Source organism: Parasteatoda tepidariorum, chromosome 12, assembly GCF_982258835.1.
Source record: "Parasteatoda tepidariorum strain Cologne lab strain chromosome 12, Ptep-v5.0, whole genome shotgun sequence".
Taxonomy (NCBI): Eukaryota; Metazoa; Arthropoda; class Arachnida; order Araneae; family Theridiidae; genus Parasteatoda; species Parasteatoda tepidariorum.
In genome coordinates this window covers 59,927,725-59,944,246 of record NC_141766.1, presented here as the reverse complement: position 1 = coordinate 59,944,246, position 16,522 = coordinate 59,927,725, and the positions used below count along the sequence as shown (strand labels likewise).

General features: G+C 28.1%; 1 protein-coding gene across 4 annotated transcripts in view; it reads right to left on the bottom strand.

Annotated features, from left to right (window-relative positions):
- LOC107449378 (HEAT repeat-containing protein 6) overlaps positions 1-16,522 on the bottom strand; it is a 140,013-nt gene that overhangs the window by 13,760 nt on the left and 109,731 nt on the right. For 3 of the 4 annotated variants that reach the window (XM_087156225.1, XM_087156222.1, XM_087156224.1), the window contains 2 exons: positions 14,129-14,286; positions 1,690-1,905 (listed from right to left, as the gene is read on the bottom strand). In XM_087156225.1, the coding sequence (XP_087012351.1) occupies positions 1,690-1,905; positions 14,129-14,286 (374 nt within the window). The remainder of the gene's footprint in view (positions 1-1,689; positions 1,906-14,128; positions 14,287-16,522) is intronic. The other variant, XM_087156223.1, reaches the window with a different exon arrangement.

The following is a 16,522-nucleotide window of genomic DNA, read 5'->3' as shown; positions in this document are numbered from 1 at the left end:
AACGCTATAAAAAGATTAGATGCAGGTGAAACAATAAAAATTGTTGCTACCGATTTGGGTGTTGGAGAGGTAACAGTTGGTGACTGGCACCGCAATCGAATAAAAATTGAGCAGTTTTGTTCACAGAAGTGCAATGAGACTCCAGGAGAAAAAAAAATCTATGAGAACATCAGACTATGAAAAAATTAGCAAGGCTTTATTTCTTTGGTTTACTCAACAGCGTAGCAAAGGTACTCCTATAAGTGGCCATATTCTTCAGGAAAAAGCTGTGTTTTTCAGAAATCAGTTCAAAGAAGGAGAAGAAGATTTCACAGCAAGCGTTGGTTGGTTAGACCATTGGAAAAAACAATATGGTGTACGTCAACTAAATATTTGCGGTGAAATACTCTCGGCAGATACGTCAGATGTGCAGGCATTTCAAAAACGGATTGAAGACATTATATTGAGGGAAAAGCTCACACCTGACCAGTTATATAACTGTGACGAAACAGGTTTGAACTTTAAGATGTTGCCATCAAAATCCCTTGCTTCAAAAGAGGAAAATTCAGCTCCAGGTCACAAAAAACGGAAGGAACAATTAACCATTTTAGCATGCGCCAATGCATCTGGAAATCATAAAATGAAACTGACTGTGATTGGGAAATCTGCCAAACCTAGAGCCTTAAAAAACATCACTAAAGAAGCCTTACCAGTACATTACACAAATCAGAAAAGTGCATGGATGAATCGAGAAATTTTCAAACAATGGTTTCTAGAACATTTTGTTCCAGAAACACGGAAGGCATTGAGAAAAAAAAATTTGCCTTGCAAAGCAATTTTGTTTCTAGATAACCCTCCATCTCATCCGGACGATGATGAGCTACGTTGTGGTGAAATCCGTGCTATATTTTTTCCTGCCAATGTTACAAGTTTGATTCAGCCAATGGATCAGGGCGTATTGGAAAATTTAAAGAAAAAATATCGACACCGTTTGTTACAACATTTAGTTCAGTCTGATGATGAAAGTGTTGCGGATGTCTTGAGGAATGTAAGTCTGAGAAATGTTGTCTACTGGATAGCAGATTCTTGGGAAGAAGTTCAACCTACGACAGTAATTAAATCGTGGACTAAGTTTCTACATGAATTGGTTACGCCTATTGAGAAAATTAATGATGATCATAGTGAAACAATTGTTTTGAAAGATTTGGTGAAGGAATTACCAGGCTGCGAAAATTCTAGTGCAGTTGATCTAAATGAATGGCTAAATAGTGACGACAAGCTGGAAATAACAGACTCAAGTATTATAGAAATGATGGAAGATGAGGAAGAATATGAAACAGAAGAAAACGACTCTCCGTTATCAGAAAAACAATACCTCATAGTGAAGGTTCTGCAGCCTTAGAACTAGCCTTAAAATATGTAGAACAGCAAACTGAAGCCACCCCTGCAGATGTTTTGCTTTTGAAGCGTTGGCTGACTATCACATAAACAAAGAGAAGTAATACACTGAAGCAACAAAAAATTTTAAATAATCTTTTACGTCATTATACTAAAGAATAAAGGATTTTAAGGTAATATGTTAATTTTATTTAATTTCATTTGTAGTTGTTAAAAATTTTCTACTTTTTCGGAAAATCCGAGTTTTCAGTAATCCGAGGTAGTGTCAGCCCCAATTACCTCGGATTTTCGAGACTCTACTGTAATACGAACCTGTTCAGATAAATTTTCTTGGTGTTTTATTTCTTTGAAGTTGGCATCTTTGTTTGCAGACAGCAAAGAGAGCAAAATCTGTTTCCAGAGTTGAGGAAAAACAGCACCATATTGTGTCCTGTACTTTAAAGAAGATGCTGCTTGAACACAACTTATTCTAACTTTGAAATTTGGAGATTTATTAAGGACAGAGATTAAAGCATGCAGTATGGTTTCCTAAAATATGAAAAGTATTTTTCTATATACACAATGTACCTTTCTACCTTTGCAAAAAGCAACAGATTTCTTTGTAAGTAAATCAAATAAAAGAAAATGCTAAAAACTAAAGTGTACAAGAATAAAATTTTTTAATAAGTATATCAGCATGATTTATGTTAAAACACAAAATTTCAATAGAATTGGTTAAGATATACCAACTTCAAAAATTTTTTCTAGCAAAAAAAATTTGTTGTTCACCCATGGGGGTCTTGATTTGCACATTTTTGCTGAAAATGGTTTGAGCAACATTTACATAAGATACCAAAGTTCCTTTATGGTCAAAAATCCCTTATAAATTTGAAAAAATAATAAAATTGAAGAAAAGAATGATTTTTTTTTAAAACAGTTATTTTTTTTCTTCAGTTCAGTATTATTTTTCTAACCTCTTTCAAACACAAATAATTTCTAAAGATAAAAAATAGTCAATGGAATTTCCAGGTATTATGGATAACTTACATCATTACTTTTTTACAGAGTCATTTCCAAGAAAATTTAGTTTCTGGGGAGGGGGAAGGAAAAGATGAATAGAATTAGCTTTTTAGAATAGAATTAGCATTATGAATAGAATTAGCTGAATTGTTGTTGTACTTGCTAACTGACATCTTTCAAGAATGTTTCTAAGAATAATTATTGTTTTGAAGAATAAAAAGGGAAGGTAGATTATACTGTAGCTTATTGCAACAGTAACATAAGAATTTTGAAATGAAAAAATATTGAAACCATAAAGTAAGGCTGAGCATTCGTTATAAATATATTAATACTTAAAATAAATATTGAATCTAATAAATCACTATGTATGACTACATATAATGAATATACCCAATAAATCAGTAGAGAGGAAAATGGAACTCTTTAGGGTGGTAAATACAAAAAAGAAAAAAAAAAAGAAAAAGAAAATCGGACTTCACTAGGGGTTCAAAAAATTTTGATTAATTTTTTTTTCCTCCTGTATTTTTTATGACACTGGATGTAATTCTTTTTTATTAATTTTTGATAAGGATTGAAAAATGTACATCTCGAATAGGTATTAATGAATACTCAGAAAATTATTAAGGCATCGAATTCAGTCCTTAAAATACAATAAATGGTTACTTATTTTCTGCCGATGACATTAAATTTTTAATAACATTTATTTTCATTATTAACATTTTATTTTCACGAATAATTGTAATAAATGAATATCATACCTGGAAGAATTAAACAGAAAAATAATTCTGTGAAATTAAAAAGGTCTCAGTTTGCAGTGTTGAAAGAAGAGTGTGTACGCACTCGAAAAATACATATTTTGAAAAAATTAAAATTTTAAGTCATATTTCAACAAGGTGGTGTTCAGTTACTAGGTTTAAAATTTTATTCAAATCACATAACTCCCCATTTTAGCTGCTTTGCAAACCCCTGTGTGTGTTTGAATAATAATAATTATTTCAAATTTACTGAAATGTCAATTAGAATGTCATGTAAATAATGTCAATTAAATTTAATGTCATCCAATTACTTATTATTTGGAAATTGTTGAATCTTTGTTGACTTCTTTGAAGGATATTGTTGAGGATAAGCATTAGGTTTCCCTTGATTTTATTTTAGAGCAGTTAAATTTTTAATGTGTAAGCCTGAGAGGTTTAGGTATTCTCCTAATACTCTAATCCTCTCTTGCTTGTTATTTTACATTTCTCCCCAAGCGTACTAATTCTTGCGTCAGTCTGGTACTTTAACCTTACCTGGTCCAAGTACTTTACTCAAAATTAGTGCTAAGTTGCACACGACACCACAATATGAGCAATGTGATTCTATGTTTTTAATATATGCAAAAAAAAATGATTTCATCTCTGCAAGAAGAGCAACGATATGTTTCTCTGATGCTTGATGAAATTCACATTCAACCCTAATTTGATTACAAAGGTGGGAATATGGTGGGTATGTCATACTAAAGTAAAGGTCTAGCAAATAGTGCTCATACCTTTATGATTCAAAGTAAACTTTGTTCATTTAAAATTGTTGCTCATATTGTGCCTGTCGTTACTATAACTGCAAAAAATTTGCATGCTCTGATTAATAGAGTTATTATTGGTCTAGAACATATTGGTTACAGAATTTTTGCTGTAACGACTGATAATAACGCTATTAATCGTAGAGCTATGTCCCTTTTCTGCAGTCCTCCAAAACTGAGTTATGTTTATCCTCACCCTTTTGATAATCCACGCCCTCTTTTTTATGTAATTGATTCAGTACATGAGGTTAAGTGCCTTCGTAATAACTGGATCAATCAAAAAAATGGGCAATATATGTATTACCTCCACTTTGATTCTGATACCGAAATTGTACAAACTGCTAGCTTTGGCTCTATTCGTAAACTATATGAGTTAGAATCAAACAATCTATTAAAATATGGATATGGTTTGACAAGAAAAGCTTTGTGGCCATCCAACCTTGAAAGCCAGAATGTAAAGTTAGCATTGAAAATTTTCAATGCTAATACTGCTATTGCATTGCGAGAACTTGGTTCAAAGCACAATTTACTTGACTGTAAAGAAACTAGTCAATACATTGATATTATATCTACTTGATGGGACATTGTTAATGTAAAAACCCTTTTCAAAGGTAAAACTATGTGTGAGCCTCTTACTTGTGATGAAAAATATATTTTCTTGCAAAAGTTTCTAGATTGGCTAGAATGATGGGGTAAATTAGACTCATACAGTGGTAGACTAACAAAGGAAACTCTTATTGCTTTGTTAATTACTACTGAAGCTATAATCAATCTGACACAGTAGTGCATTACTGAGTTAAAAATGTCATATGTGTTGCCCGGGAAAATCCAGACTGACAAGTTGGAGTCTAGGTTTGGGCAGTATCGCAGGTTCTCAGTATCACATTTCCGTACGACAAATGTTTGAGACAGAAAATAAGCTGCGCTTATCCAAACAACTTAGATTATCTTCTCATCATAAAGGTGATATAAGTATCACCTTTTTTGATGATAAAGAAGTCAGTTCATCTGAAAAAGAACCAATTGATGACTATATTTTTTAAACGTCAATGTCAATGATATTTTTAAAGTGGAAGCATCAATGCCTGTAATAGCATATTTAGCGGGCTATTGTGCTCAAGCAGCACTAAAGCATACTACTTGTACTATGTGCAGGGATCTTTTGGTTCGAGATAAAGAAATGGATTGTGTAACTAAATTCAACCTCATCAAAATTTGTGATCGAGGTGGGTTACTATATCCAACAGAGTTTGTGATAAATGCAGAGCTTCATTCTTACATTGTTGTATAAAAATTGGTTAATACTAATTATGAAGAAAATTTTTTAAAATGTTCTAATCAATGTAATATTTCTCTTAATGTTATTCTTAATGTATTGCAAAATAATGATATGTTGTCTACTACAGGTATGTGTAGTGATGGTCACAACATCGAAAAATTATTAAATTTTATATTAAAATCTGCTACAAATACTCTGCTAAACAATTATTGTAAAATGAAAGTTGATGACCATAGTAATGAAAAGCAAAAGAAAAAATTAAAAGCTGCTACTGTAAAATAAAATAAAATAGGAAAATTAAAACTTTAACCTAACCTAATTAAAACTTTAAATTTAACCTAACCTAAACCTAATTAAAACTTTAACCTAACCTGTAGTAGACATCATAGCTATATATAATCCTTGTTATAAACCTTTATTTCAAAAAAATGCACATTCATCTATTTTTTATTTAATAATTTATTCTAGTGAAATAGTCCTTTTTTATTATTGATAATTATCTTGATTTATTATTGATTTAATTTAAATTATTTTCATATTTATTTTGCTAGTATATTTTAAATTAAGTTTATTTATTTTATCTTATTCATTTATGCAAAAAATATTTAAAATTTGTTTTTAACTAAATATATTTTCAAATTTACAAAGATTTATAACAAGGATTATCACTTTTAATGCTTTCGTAAAGTAGATTGTTTTCCTTCACCCCTTTTAAAAATAAATATTTAATTATTATTGTGAAATGTAAAATGATTGATAAGATGTCTGACATCAACACTTTTAAAAATAAATATTTAAACTTCATTTTTAATTCAATGAGGAAATTTTAAACTTCAATTTAATCTAAAATGTGTTTAAACTTTTAAAAATGCAATGTAAATAATAGTCTTTTTTTCTCCCTTCATAAACTTCTTGTTTACTTTCTAAACTTTATTTAGATTTCATTATCGGGAGATGTAATGCAACTACTTTACATTATATTTTGTGGTACATCTCATCAGAAACTGCAATTTTAGCAGGGTGCGTAGTATTTTTAAAAAGTTCTTAAAGGTGCTTATTTTCCATTTTCTTTTTTTAAAAGCCCTTAAAGGTGCTTTTTTCATTTGGTGTTCTTAAAAAGTGCTCTTTTTTAAAATGAGATTTTTCCTTTACCATGTTGATTTTCGCTACGAATTATGCAAAAAAAAAACTGTTCACATTGTTTTATACAACGTTTTCACAATTAATTCACCCCCAATCTATTTCGCCTTATTGTCAGTCCGTAGCATATGAAAAAGCCATTCATTTTACATGATTCAAAATTTCATGATTTTTGACAATTGTCAAAAACAATGCTGAAAGTTTTTTTTTTTGACATAACAGTTAAAACAAGATAAAACCGTCAATTGTCAAAAACTTTCCAACCCTGCCTAGTTATGATATTTTTTTTAAAGTGCTTAAAAATATAACTACAATTTTATTTTACTTGTATATAGTTTGTATTACTTGTATATAGTTCATATTACTTGTATATAGTTCGTATAATCTAATTTTTAAAATGGAATATCCCCCCCCCCAATTTAATGGTGTTACGAATATCTGTATTTGTTACAAAATCGCCAGCCACGGGTCATACTTTATTAAAATATAAAATGTTTTATCATGTTCTTTAAAAATTATGGCATTCTTTAAAAAAATTAAAGAAAAAACATCATTTCAAGAGCGAGTTATCTTTTCAACTTCTGTGATTTCAGAATTTTTGTTATTATTTCATTAATTTAAAATTCAAGCTGAAGCAAGCGAGGCATCCACGATTTTTTTAAATTCTGAAATGAGAACAGAAAATTAATAATTTACTGTTATATGTATATTAAAAATTTTATCAACTGGCAGCATTTTCAGAAAGATTGTTTCTTTAACATGTATGGTAAAATACAAAATGTAAGAAAATATTTTAAATTAAAAATGAAATTTTTTTATCAAATTTTTGTTTGCATTTTGGATTTGGAGTTATGTTTTGAAATAAAATGTAGTACTATTTATTTGCCTACTGTACAATTATTAGCAATTTATTGTTTTACTTTTGCATGTATATTAACTATTTTATCAACGTGCAGCATTTTGTTTCATCAACATGCATGGTAAAATACACAGGGTATCCATGCACCTGGAAAGTTATGATTTTAACTATCTTTTTTTTCCTTCAAAAATTATCGAATTTTCAAAATGGATTTTTCCCTTCCCCCTAATTTCATGGTGTTCCAAATATCTGAATTTGTAACAAAATCCCCCCTCACAGTCATGCTTTATTAAAATATAAAACGTTTTTATCCTGTTCTTTAAAAATTACGGTGTTCTTTCAAAAAATGAATGTAATAACATTTCTAGAGCAATTATCTTTTTACATTCTGTGATTTCAGAACTATTTTTATTATTTTCTATTTTATCAATTTAAAATTCTAGCTGAAGCAAGCCAGTGATTGGCAAATATTTTTAATTCCAAAATGAGAACAGAAAATTCTCCAAAAAAGAAAATAAATTATTTGCTTCTGTATTTTTTCAGCTATTTTATTGTTTCAACTATTTTCCGTTTTTTAAATTTAAAATCTATAAATATGAAGATGCAGAGTATAACTGTTTTGGTTATACTATTATTTCAATTAAGTTTAAAATGCTTCTTAAATTTATTGTTCTGTTTTTTAAATTTATTGTTCTGCTTATTTGCTTTTGTTTACATATTTTCTTCTTATTGATTTAAATAAAGCTTTTGTTCTATATATATATGTTTGTCATTATTAAAGCATACTTATACTTTAAGATAAAATTAATCTTCATATACTTAATTACCTCATTCGTAAAGTTCTAATCTATATCATTAAAGTAATGATTCAGCTTATTTAATAAGTCACATTAAATCATTTTTATCACATGTATGCAAAACAAAAGAAATTAGACGGACAAGTGTGAATTTATTAGTTTACTGCAGTAAATCAAAAAAATTCAGAATAATTATATAAATTTGCTATAAATATTTCAAAGTTTTATAAAGGATTGACAAGGGTCATGAAACTTTTTGAGTCTATCTAACCATTTATGTTATTAATTTTAATCTATCTTTATTATTTTATGAGTTATTAAACCTCAAAATGGATCCAGAACTTTATAAACACCCCATATTTTAAAACACATCAAGTAACGTAATTTCTAACTTACTTCAGGGGGGGGGGGAGAATAGCCTAAAATGCCTTAGCAAAGAGTTCACGAGAAAAAAGTTCTTTTAACAAAAAAAAAAGCAACAAAATGATATGAAATAAAGTTGTTCTTACCAGTTGGCACCGTGCCAAAAAACAGAAGAGCAAATAGCTAACAGCAAAAAAATATTTTTATGCTCAGCTGGACTGATTACAGAAATCCGTAAAACAATGTAAGAAAAAAAAAAGTTTATTAAAAAAAAAAAAAGATTTAAAAATTTATAGCAGTTTACAATTTGAGGAAAACTAATAATAACGAAACAACTAATAATAACGAAATAGCTAATAATAACAAGAATAAGAAATAACTAAGCGTGCCCTAAGAAAATTCTGAAGAAGGAATGAGTGAAGGGGAAATAAGTTTTACTCTCACAATGCCCTCTCCTTCAATGGAAATAACACAATGTGACTCAACTTATTAGAAAGAGAGAAGAAAATGTTTAAAAGAGGGGTGTACCCCACCTCCTCCACCTGTCATTTCTACTGGAGCTGTTTAGGAGGAATCAATCAGTTATTTTTAAAGGGGTTGGGGGGGGAAGGGGATACATTATCTGATCTTATTTTATTTTTTAAAGAAATTTCTATTGATAAGACAAAAAAATCAGCTATATTCTCTTTTTATTTGGAATTTTATTCTGTTGAACTATGTTTATTCTGTAAGTAACTTTATCTTTAAAAACATTATTTGAATTTCCATTACATTACAATTTTACATTATTTGAATTTCCTGTTTAATATATTGTAAAATGATGAGTTAAATATCTTTATTTTCATTTCATGAATATAGACAGATGTTTTTGATGTATGATTAATTATATTAATTTATAAATGATAGCAAATAGTTAAAAAATAAGCAACAATATGGTCTATTCAAAGTGTGTTTACGTTAAATGAAGAACAGTGCTTAAAAGGTATTAAAATTTTTATTTATGAAGTTTTTAAAAAAATTTGAACATTTCCTATTGGCTCTATGAGCTTATACAATGTACAAAAATATTTTATTAGTTAGGTGTCATTGTACTTAATCTTTAAAAAAAATTAAAAAGTATTGAATTTGATATATTTTTGTATCTGTATATATACTTGAATATTTACTTTAATTGAAAAGGGCTTAAGCGTATTGAACTATGCTTTCTTCTTTTTTTAAAAAATAATAATAATTACGAAAGAATAAAATTATTATTTGAAAGCGGTTATTAGTGAAAATTTTTTCTATTCTTGCTCGGTGATACTGAGATTTTTTGCTGCAGGTATTGTTACGGAAATCTACCCATTAAATTGTAAACATTTTCAAATGAAATGATTTAAATTTTAAAGAAATATTCAATGCTTAATAGTTTTAAATTTACTTTAATTTAATGTTTTCAGTATAAAGTAATGTAGAGATTTAAATTTAGTGCTTTCAATGTAAAGTTAACTTTTTTCTCTTATAATTTTAGCTTCGTCTGCTGGATAAACAAGCTTATCTACCATGAAGGAGGCATTCACTTTTGAGATTAGGTGCTGTACAATGCAAACGGAAATTAATATTCTGGTAGAAAACTGGGAGCCATATATTTGATCCTGACAGAAAACAAAACGACTGGAGGTTCTCTTTAAATCTGCTGGAGCTGAAAGTTTGAATAAAGGTGCATCCCTGTGCGATTCATCCTTGCTGTGTGTTTGTGTGATCTGCGCAATTGTTGTGGACCATTTTATAAAATCTTTCCACAAAGCAAAGATTTTCAGTTTATTGCTCTGAAATATAGTTCAGTTGCACAAAAACAAAAAATTGAATTGAAGAAAAACTTTAAACTGTATGAAATGACTGTAAAGTTTTGGAATTTTTTTTAATTTAAAAATAATAATAATTAAAATGATAACTCATGGTCCTACTATTGCTTTTTGAAATAAAAATAAAAATAATTTTATTTAATTACAAATACGTGTTCTTAATTTATATTTTAACAAAAGAATATTGATAAGATTATATTAAACAATGATAATAGGAATGTATTGCTTTTAGAGTTAAGTGAAATTATATTTATATTGTGTTTTGTTTTAAAATAAAATAATTAAGTAGTGAAATGTTTGTCATGATTTGATTTGATTTATTTTTTTATTCTTAACTACTGCATTGTGTAGTTTATTCTAGTCATTATAGTTATGTTTAAGTATTGTGAAAATTCAAGAAATTTTAAAGATATCAGAAGCAATTTATTTTAACATCATTGTTAAACAATAACTCTAACTTATGAGCAATTATACTACTAGCATTGTATTTATTACTTCAATTTTGCAGTTCAAATTTGAGATAAGTGTATATATATTTTTATGACGTTTAAATTAATGTAATTGTAAAATAATGATAATAGTAAAAATTTATTTGGCTTAATATTTAAGATTTAGCAGAAAATTTATTTACATTATTGTAAAAAAACAGAAAATTTAAATCAGAGAAGAATCTTGCTTAAATTTTTATATATAAGGTTCTTTGCAAAAGCAACTTTTTTAAATGCATAATATATATATATTTTAAGGCTAATTCTTCATAACACATACTATATACTCAGAGAAAAACGAGGAATGGAATTGTCTTAATCAAAAATCCATTTTGTTATAGTAACTTTCTCAAAAGAGTAATTGATTGTAGTCAAATTTTGATCTTTAATACTAAAGGCAACTTTTAAAAGATAATGTAAAAAATTTTATTATTTTTTCGTCTCATTCTTGTATGCAATTATATGTTTGTGCAAATTTAATTTAGATAACACATAATATTTACTGATAGTTTTGAAATTAAAATGTTATGTAAATTTTTTGCAAAGATTGTTAGCAATTCCAGTGAAAAGAGAAGGGGAAGAAATATGTGTAAATTTGTTGAAGTAAGTAATTTGAATATTTTTAAATTTTGTTCTTTATGTGTGCCAATTATTACAAGAAATGTCCACTTAAAAATCGAAAAATTTTAATATTATAAAGGGAAAAAAATTAAGTTTAAATTTCCACTCACTTCAAATGTAAATATATAACTTTATAATTATGTAGTGTGGTTTTTATTATATAATTTCAGAATATAAATAATGAAAGATAATTCTTTATTGTGTCAATTATTGCAAAAAATGACAACTTAAAAATTGAACAATTTTATTTTAGAATTATAAGGGGGGATGTAAAGTTAAAATTTCCGCTTAGTTCAAATGTAAATACATAACTATATATTTATATAGTGTGATTTTTATTATATAATTTCAGAATATAAATAATGAATGATAATTGTGAAATTACAAATGGCTTAAGTTACACATTTAAAATATATATATTTATTACGAACTAACAAATTAAATTGAGATTTTGATAAAATAAGCCAAGTTTTTTTAAAAAAATTAAGAGTACATTTTAAAATTATAGACTTGAAAATTATTAATGATATAAAATTTGTCAGAATACCCATTGTATGAATAAAAAAAAAAAAAAAAACAACAATAAAAGTTGCAATCAGCTGAACATAAGATATACTTTGGAGTAAGAGGAGAAAAATGGAAGGTAGCACAATTCACTGATATAATTTTATTTAGTATTTCTGTATTGCTAAGTAAATAATGCATGGAATGACATAAAACTATTGTTCTATGTTTTATTGCTTCACAACAATACAGAAAATTAAGTAAAATTATATCGCCGAATTATTCTACTACTATCCATGTCTTCTTCTTGCTTACTCCAAAAAAATAAAAAGCGAAGCAAAATAATATCAGAAAATTCAAAATCTAATATTATATAGCATCAAAACTAATGCAAAATAATATTATGGCGAACCCTAGACAATATTAGTTTGTATAGAATCTAATATTATATAAGGCTGAGCAAACAGCGACCTCTTGTATCTTTCTAATATTAGAAGTTGTGCAAGATAACGTTAGATTTTGCCAATTTTCTGATGTTATATAATATTATGTGCTACTTGGGTAATGGTCTTCAGAAAGTGATTCCAAGAAAGGATTGGGGAGGGGAAAATTCCAGGTGCTCTGACCATTCTTTGGAGTAACATTAAGCATGAAAAAAAAAATAATAAAAGCACAGTAACAGGTGGAAAAAAATTATGATGAAATTTCCAGTGGGGTTTCTAAAAAGCAAAATTTCTTAATGAAGAAAAAAAAAGTAATACTATATAGGCCGCCCCATTAGATACGCCTTCCTACTAGATTTTCAAGTTTTAAATCAATAACGCCGCGGCACATCTCCGCGAAATTACTGTAAGGAAATTTATTATTTTAATTATTAAAATTTCCTATGATGGGACAGTATTAAATTCATCCCATCAGAATCTACAATCGTAACTTTGCTAAATTTATTGATTTTTCCGAAATTAACAAGATAATTGAAATATTGTATTAGGTGGGCGAAATATTGGAATTTCCGGAAGAGATCCGAAATTCGTCAAATTCCGAAATGCGGCATTTCGTCAGCCCCGTGAATGCTGGATTTTAGGTCCTATACTGTACTTGACTTTGAGTCATTATTCCCCTTTCTTTGGCTGTCACTGTGTTCAAAGGGGGAATAGCAGAAATGACAGATAATTTTTTAAAAAATAAGGAAAAATAGGAAATAACAAGATTTAAAGAAAAAAAGCAGGGCCACAGAGATAATAGGAAAAATAGGAGTTCTGCAATCCCTGTAGGGAGTGCATAAGTGCCAACATTCACTCTTTTCCAGAATGGATATTCCAAGTGGTAGTAAAACAATTACCGAAAAACTATCTTCCTCAAAAATATATTTATACTTTAATCAGGTTGAAATTCACTATCGAAAGGGCTAATATGCTTTTATATATTTGTTGTAATTATTTATATGCAGTGGTGGTCAAACTGATTTAAAATTATTATTATAATTCAAAAAGTTTAGTGAAATAACATGAATTTCGCTAGCACTTTAAATATGAAAATAAAATCTTCCGGGAAAACCGGAAGAGTTGGCAGGTATGGGAGTACTTTCAGAGATTTCTGAGAATCAAAGAAGACAAATAAAATTATTTGTTTTAACTCTCTTTAACTAAGCAATCAACAGACATGATGACTCCCCCTGCTTAAAGGCCAGATGATAAGAAAACAGGTGCTCAATGAGTCACCCTTTTTCACTGAGCTATGATTGAAAAGAAACAACTATGTAGGGGGTGAGGAAGGGAATGATTGATGATATTTAGTACAACACTCTTACTTCTCTTGACAGTGTAGTTATTATACTTAAGTATTTAAGAACAGTCCCCCCCTTGCAAAAGAAGCTTAATCTCATTCATGAGCATTATTCCTCTGTTTCACATTCTATTCTTTACTTTCAGAATGCTCTACTCTCCTCATGTGGTCTCATTCTAAGCAAAAAGAAGAATATATTAATGAAGATACCTATATATCAATAATAAAAGGTCATGTTTTTTCTCTGTTGCTTAAGGCTGCTTACACACCTCTTCTTGTCTTTCAAAATGCTCTACCCTCAATGCACAGACTCATTTTAAGGGCAAAAGAATGACTTTTAAAAATTTTTTGTGAGACTGAAAACATTGTTTTTAATAACTATTGAGATTAACCAAAATTAAGTATTTTTAAGGACCGTGGGAGTCCTTGCTGTATAATGGATGCCATATCACTCTCCTGAAATATCTGCTCATTTTGTATGAAAAGAGCAGTTAAGGAAAAAGAAGAGAAATACCATTTTGATGAGAGCAGATAATTCCAAGAGACTATCATTTCTCATCATGCTCTTTAATGCATAACAAGCATTCCAACACACTTTCATAAAATTGGCTGATAAAGCACACAATAAAGTTTCACAGGCTTTTCCAATCAACTCTAGAATTTGGAGGGAACCTAAATGCAAAGATTTTGTATATTAGTATAATGCATTTGGATTTATTAGAATGACAACATAAAAAGTGTATTAAAGGGCCTTAATTTTAGTCAGTGTCACTTTCTTGGTAGGGAAATGCCACTTCTGTTGGTGTCATAAAAAGACAGATAAAATTTAGTGTCTATAAAAATGATTCTAACTAACATAAATCTGTGTAAAAAAGAATTAACCAAATATTTTAAATAAACAATTATATTTTTTGTTTAAGTTTGCATTTAATATTATATCATAAAAAGTTTGAGTTTAAAAGATGAGGTTTCATTTTTCTAAAATAGCTTTTTTTTAAAATTTAACTCTTAAAAATAAATTATTGAGAGCATCATTTTTAATGCAACATGAGGTAGTATCATCAAAGAGCTCTCTACATTAATCTACCTAATACATTCATCATTCTACATAATACATTTATAATCCATATAATACATGCATTCATTCTCTACATAATACATTCTAATCTACTTATTTGTCTTTATATTTTTTCGTGTTCCTTTATTTGACTTTTTCCGGTGTTTGCTGGGAGAGGTTCACTCACTCTACCTTGAATTTATGTTTCTTAAAATTTAGTTTCAAAAATAAATACATTTGTTTTTATTTACATATTAATTTGAGTTAGAATGGTATCTTGTGATATCAAAAAATTGTATGATTTTACTTCTTAAATGTTATAATACCTAAATGGGTTATAATTTGAATGTTTACCAGGTACCAGCACAGTAGAAGTTTTTATCATCATAACCAACAAAACTCCTATGATTTCTTTTTCATAGGAGCGTTTATTTAACGCAGAAGCATTTATTATTTTTTTTAAAAATTTCTATATCTTATATATTGAATGCATTGGCTCGTAAAAGGGGCAGAAATTTTTAATCAGCGTTGAAAAATAAATAAAAAGGAAATAAAACTGGAAGTATCTACTGAAATCAGATCGATGCATAGAACAAAAAAAGTTTACTTTCTAGTTTTGGGATAATTTGAAAATAAAATATTTATAAAGAAAGTATAGATAAGAAGAAAGTAAGTTAAAAACTAAACGTACTAAGTTTACATATTCTTAAGTTACAAATCTGAATTTGTAACACCATTTGCAGATGACGTCATTTTGTCAATCGAAAACTTCTTTAATCAAACTAAATTTGAATGGAAAAAAAATAAGAAAGAAAAACGTTTTCAGAGCAAACATTGCGAAATAGGTTCGTAATTTCAGAAAATTTTTGGTAAACATCTGTTTTTTAATAAATCCACCATGATAGAATAATTATTACATATGGTTTGGGATAAATGAATATTTCGTATAGGCCGCACATCATGACACAAAAACTTTTAAGCACATATGGGTCATTCTCACAAAAAGGTGATTTTTTAAGTCCCTTAGTAATAAATATTAGGAAATACAGCAGATTTCTTAATATTTTTCTTCATCATTTTTCGTGAAGTTCTAACTAACAAATCATACGCATTTCTGCTAAATGTATTTAATATTTCATTCTTATTTTTTAATAAACATAACTTCAAAATCCCCTCCGTGGACGTCCCTACGTCTGTGACACAAAATAATTTTTAATGGCTGTTAAACAATTTAAATGTTATTTTAATGAATTTTGTAGTTTTACCTAGTTAAATGTTTATAGTAACTTTTTATTTAATATTTTTTTAAAAAAAATTTATTTTTATAAAATAAATGACTAGCAAACTTTGTCCATCAAAAATGAAATCTCCCCCCATGGACAATTAATATAGTTCCGTAAATATGCGATAAAGGGCAGCATATGCGAAATCCCTATAAGACAGCTGCTGGGAAAGATAACCATTTCATTTTATAATGTTAACTATCAGTTGTTTTTGTTTTCTTTGGTGTCAGTTTTCGATTGTTGTGTTCAACTGGGGTTTAGCAAAGTTCTCGCCGTATACTCCGTGGACATCATAAAGAAGGTAAGAGAAAATTATTTTATTTTTGATAGATGAATTTTAGATTGCAAAAATAGTATATTTAAAAAAAAAGAACTGCCCCATTTCTGTAACTTTAAAATTAAAAATCAGAAAAATTCAAGAACTAGTTTTTGTCTCCTCCATGGACATAACAAGTCCACGGAGGAAAAGACACAGTCAATGGAAAAGACAATGTGTTAGATAACCATAATACAATTTTAATAATTAAAAAACTATTTTCTTTTAATAGATATTTTTTAAAATGGAACA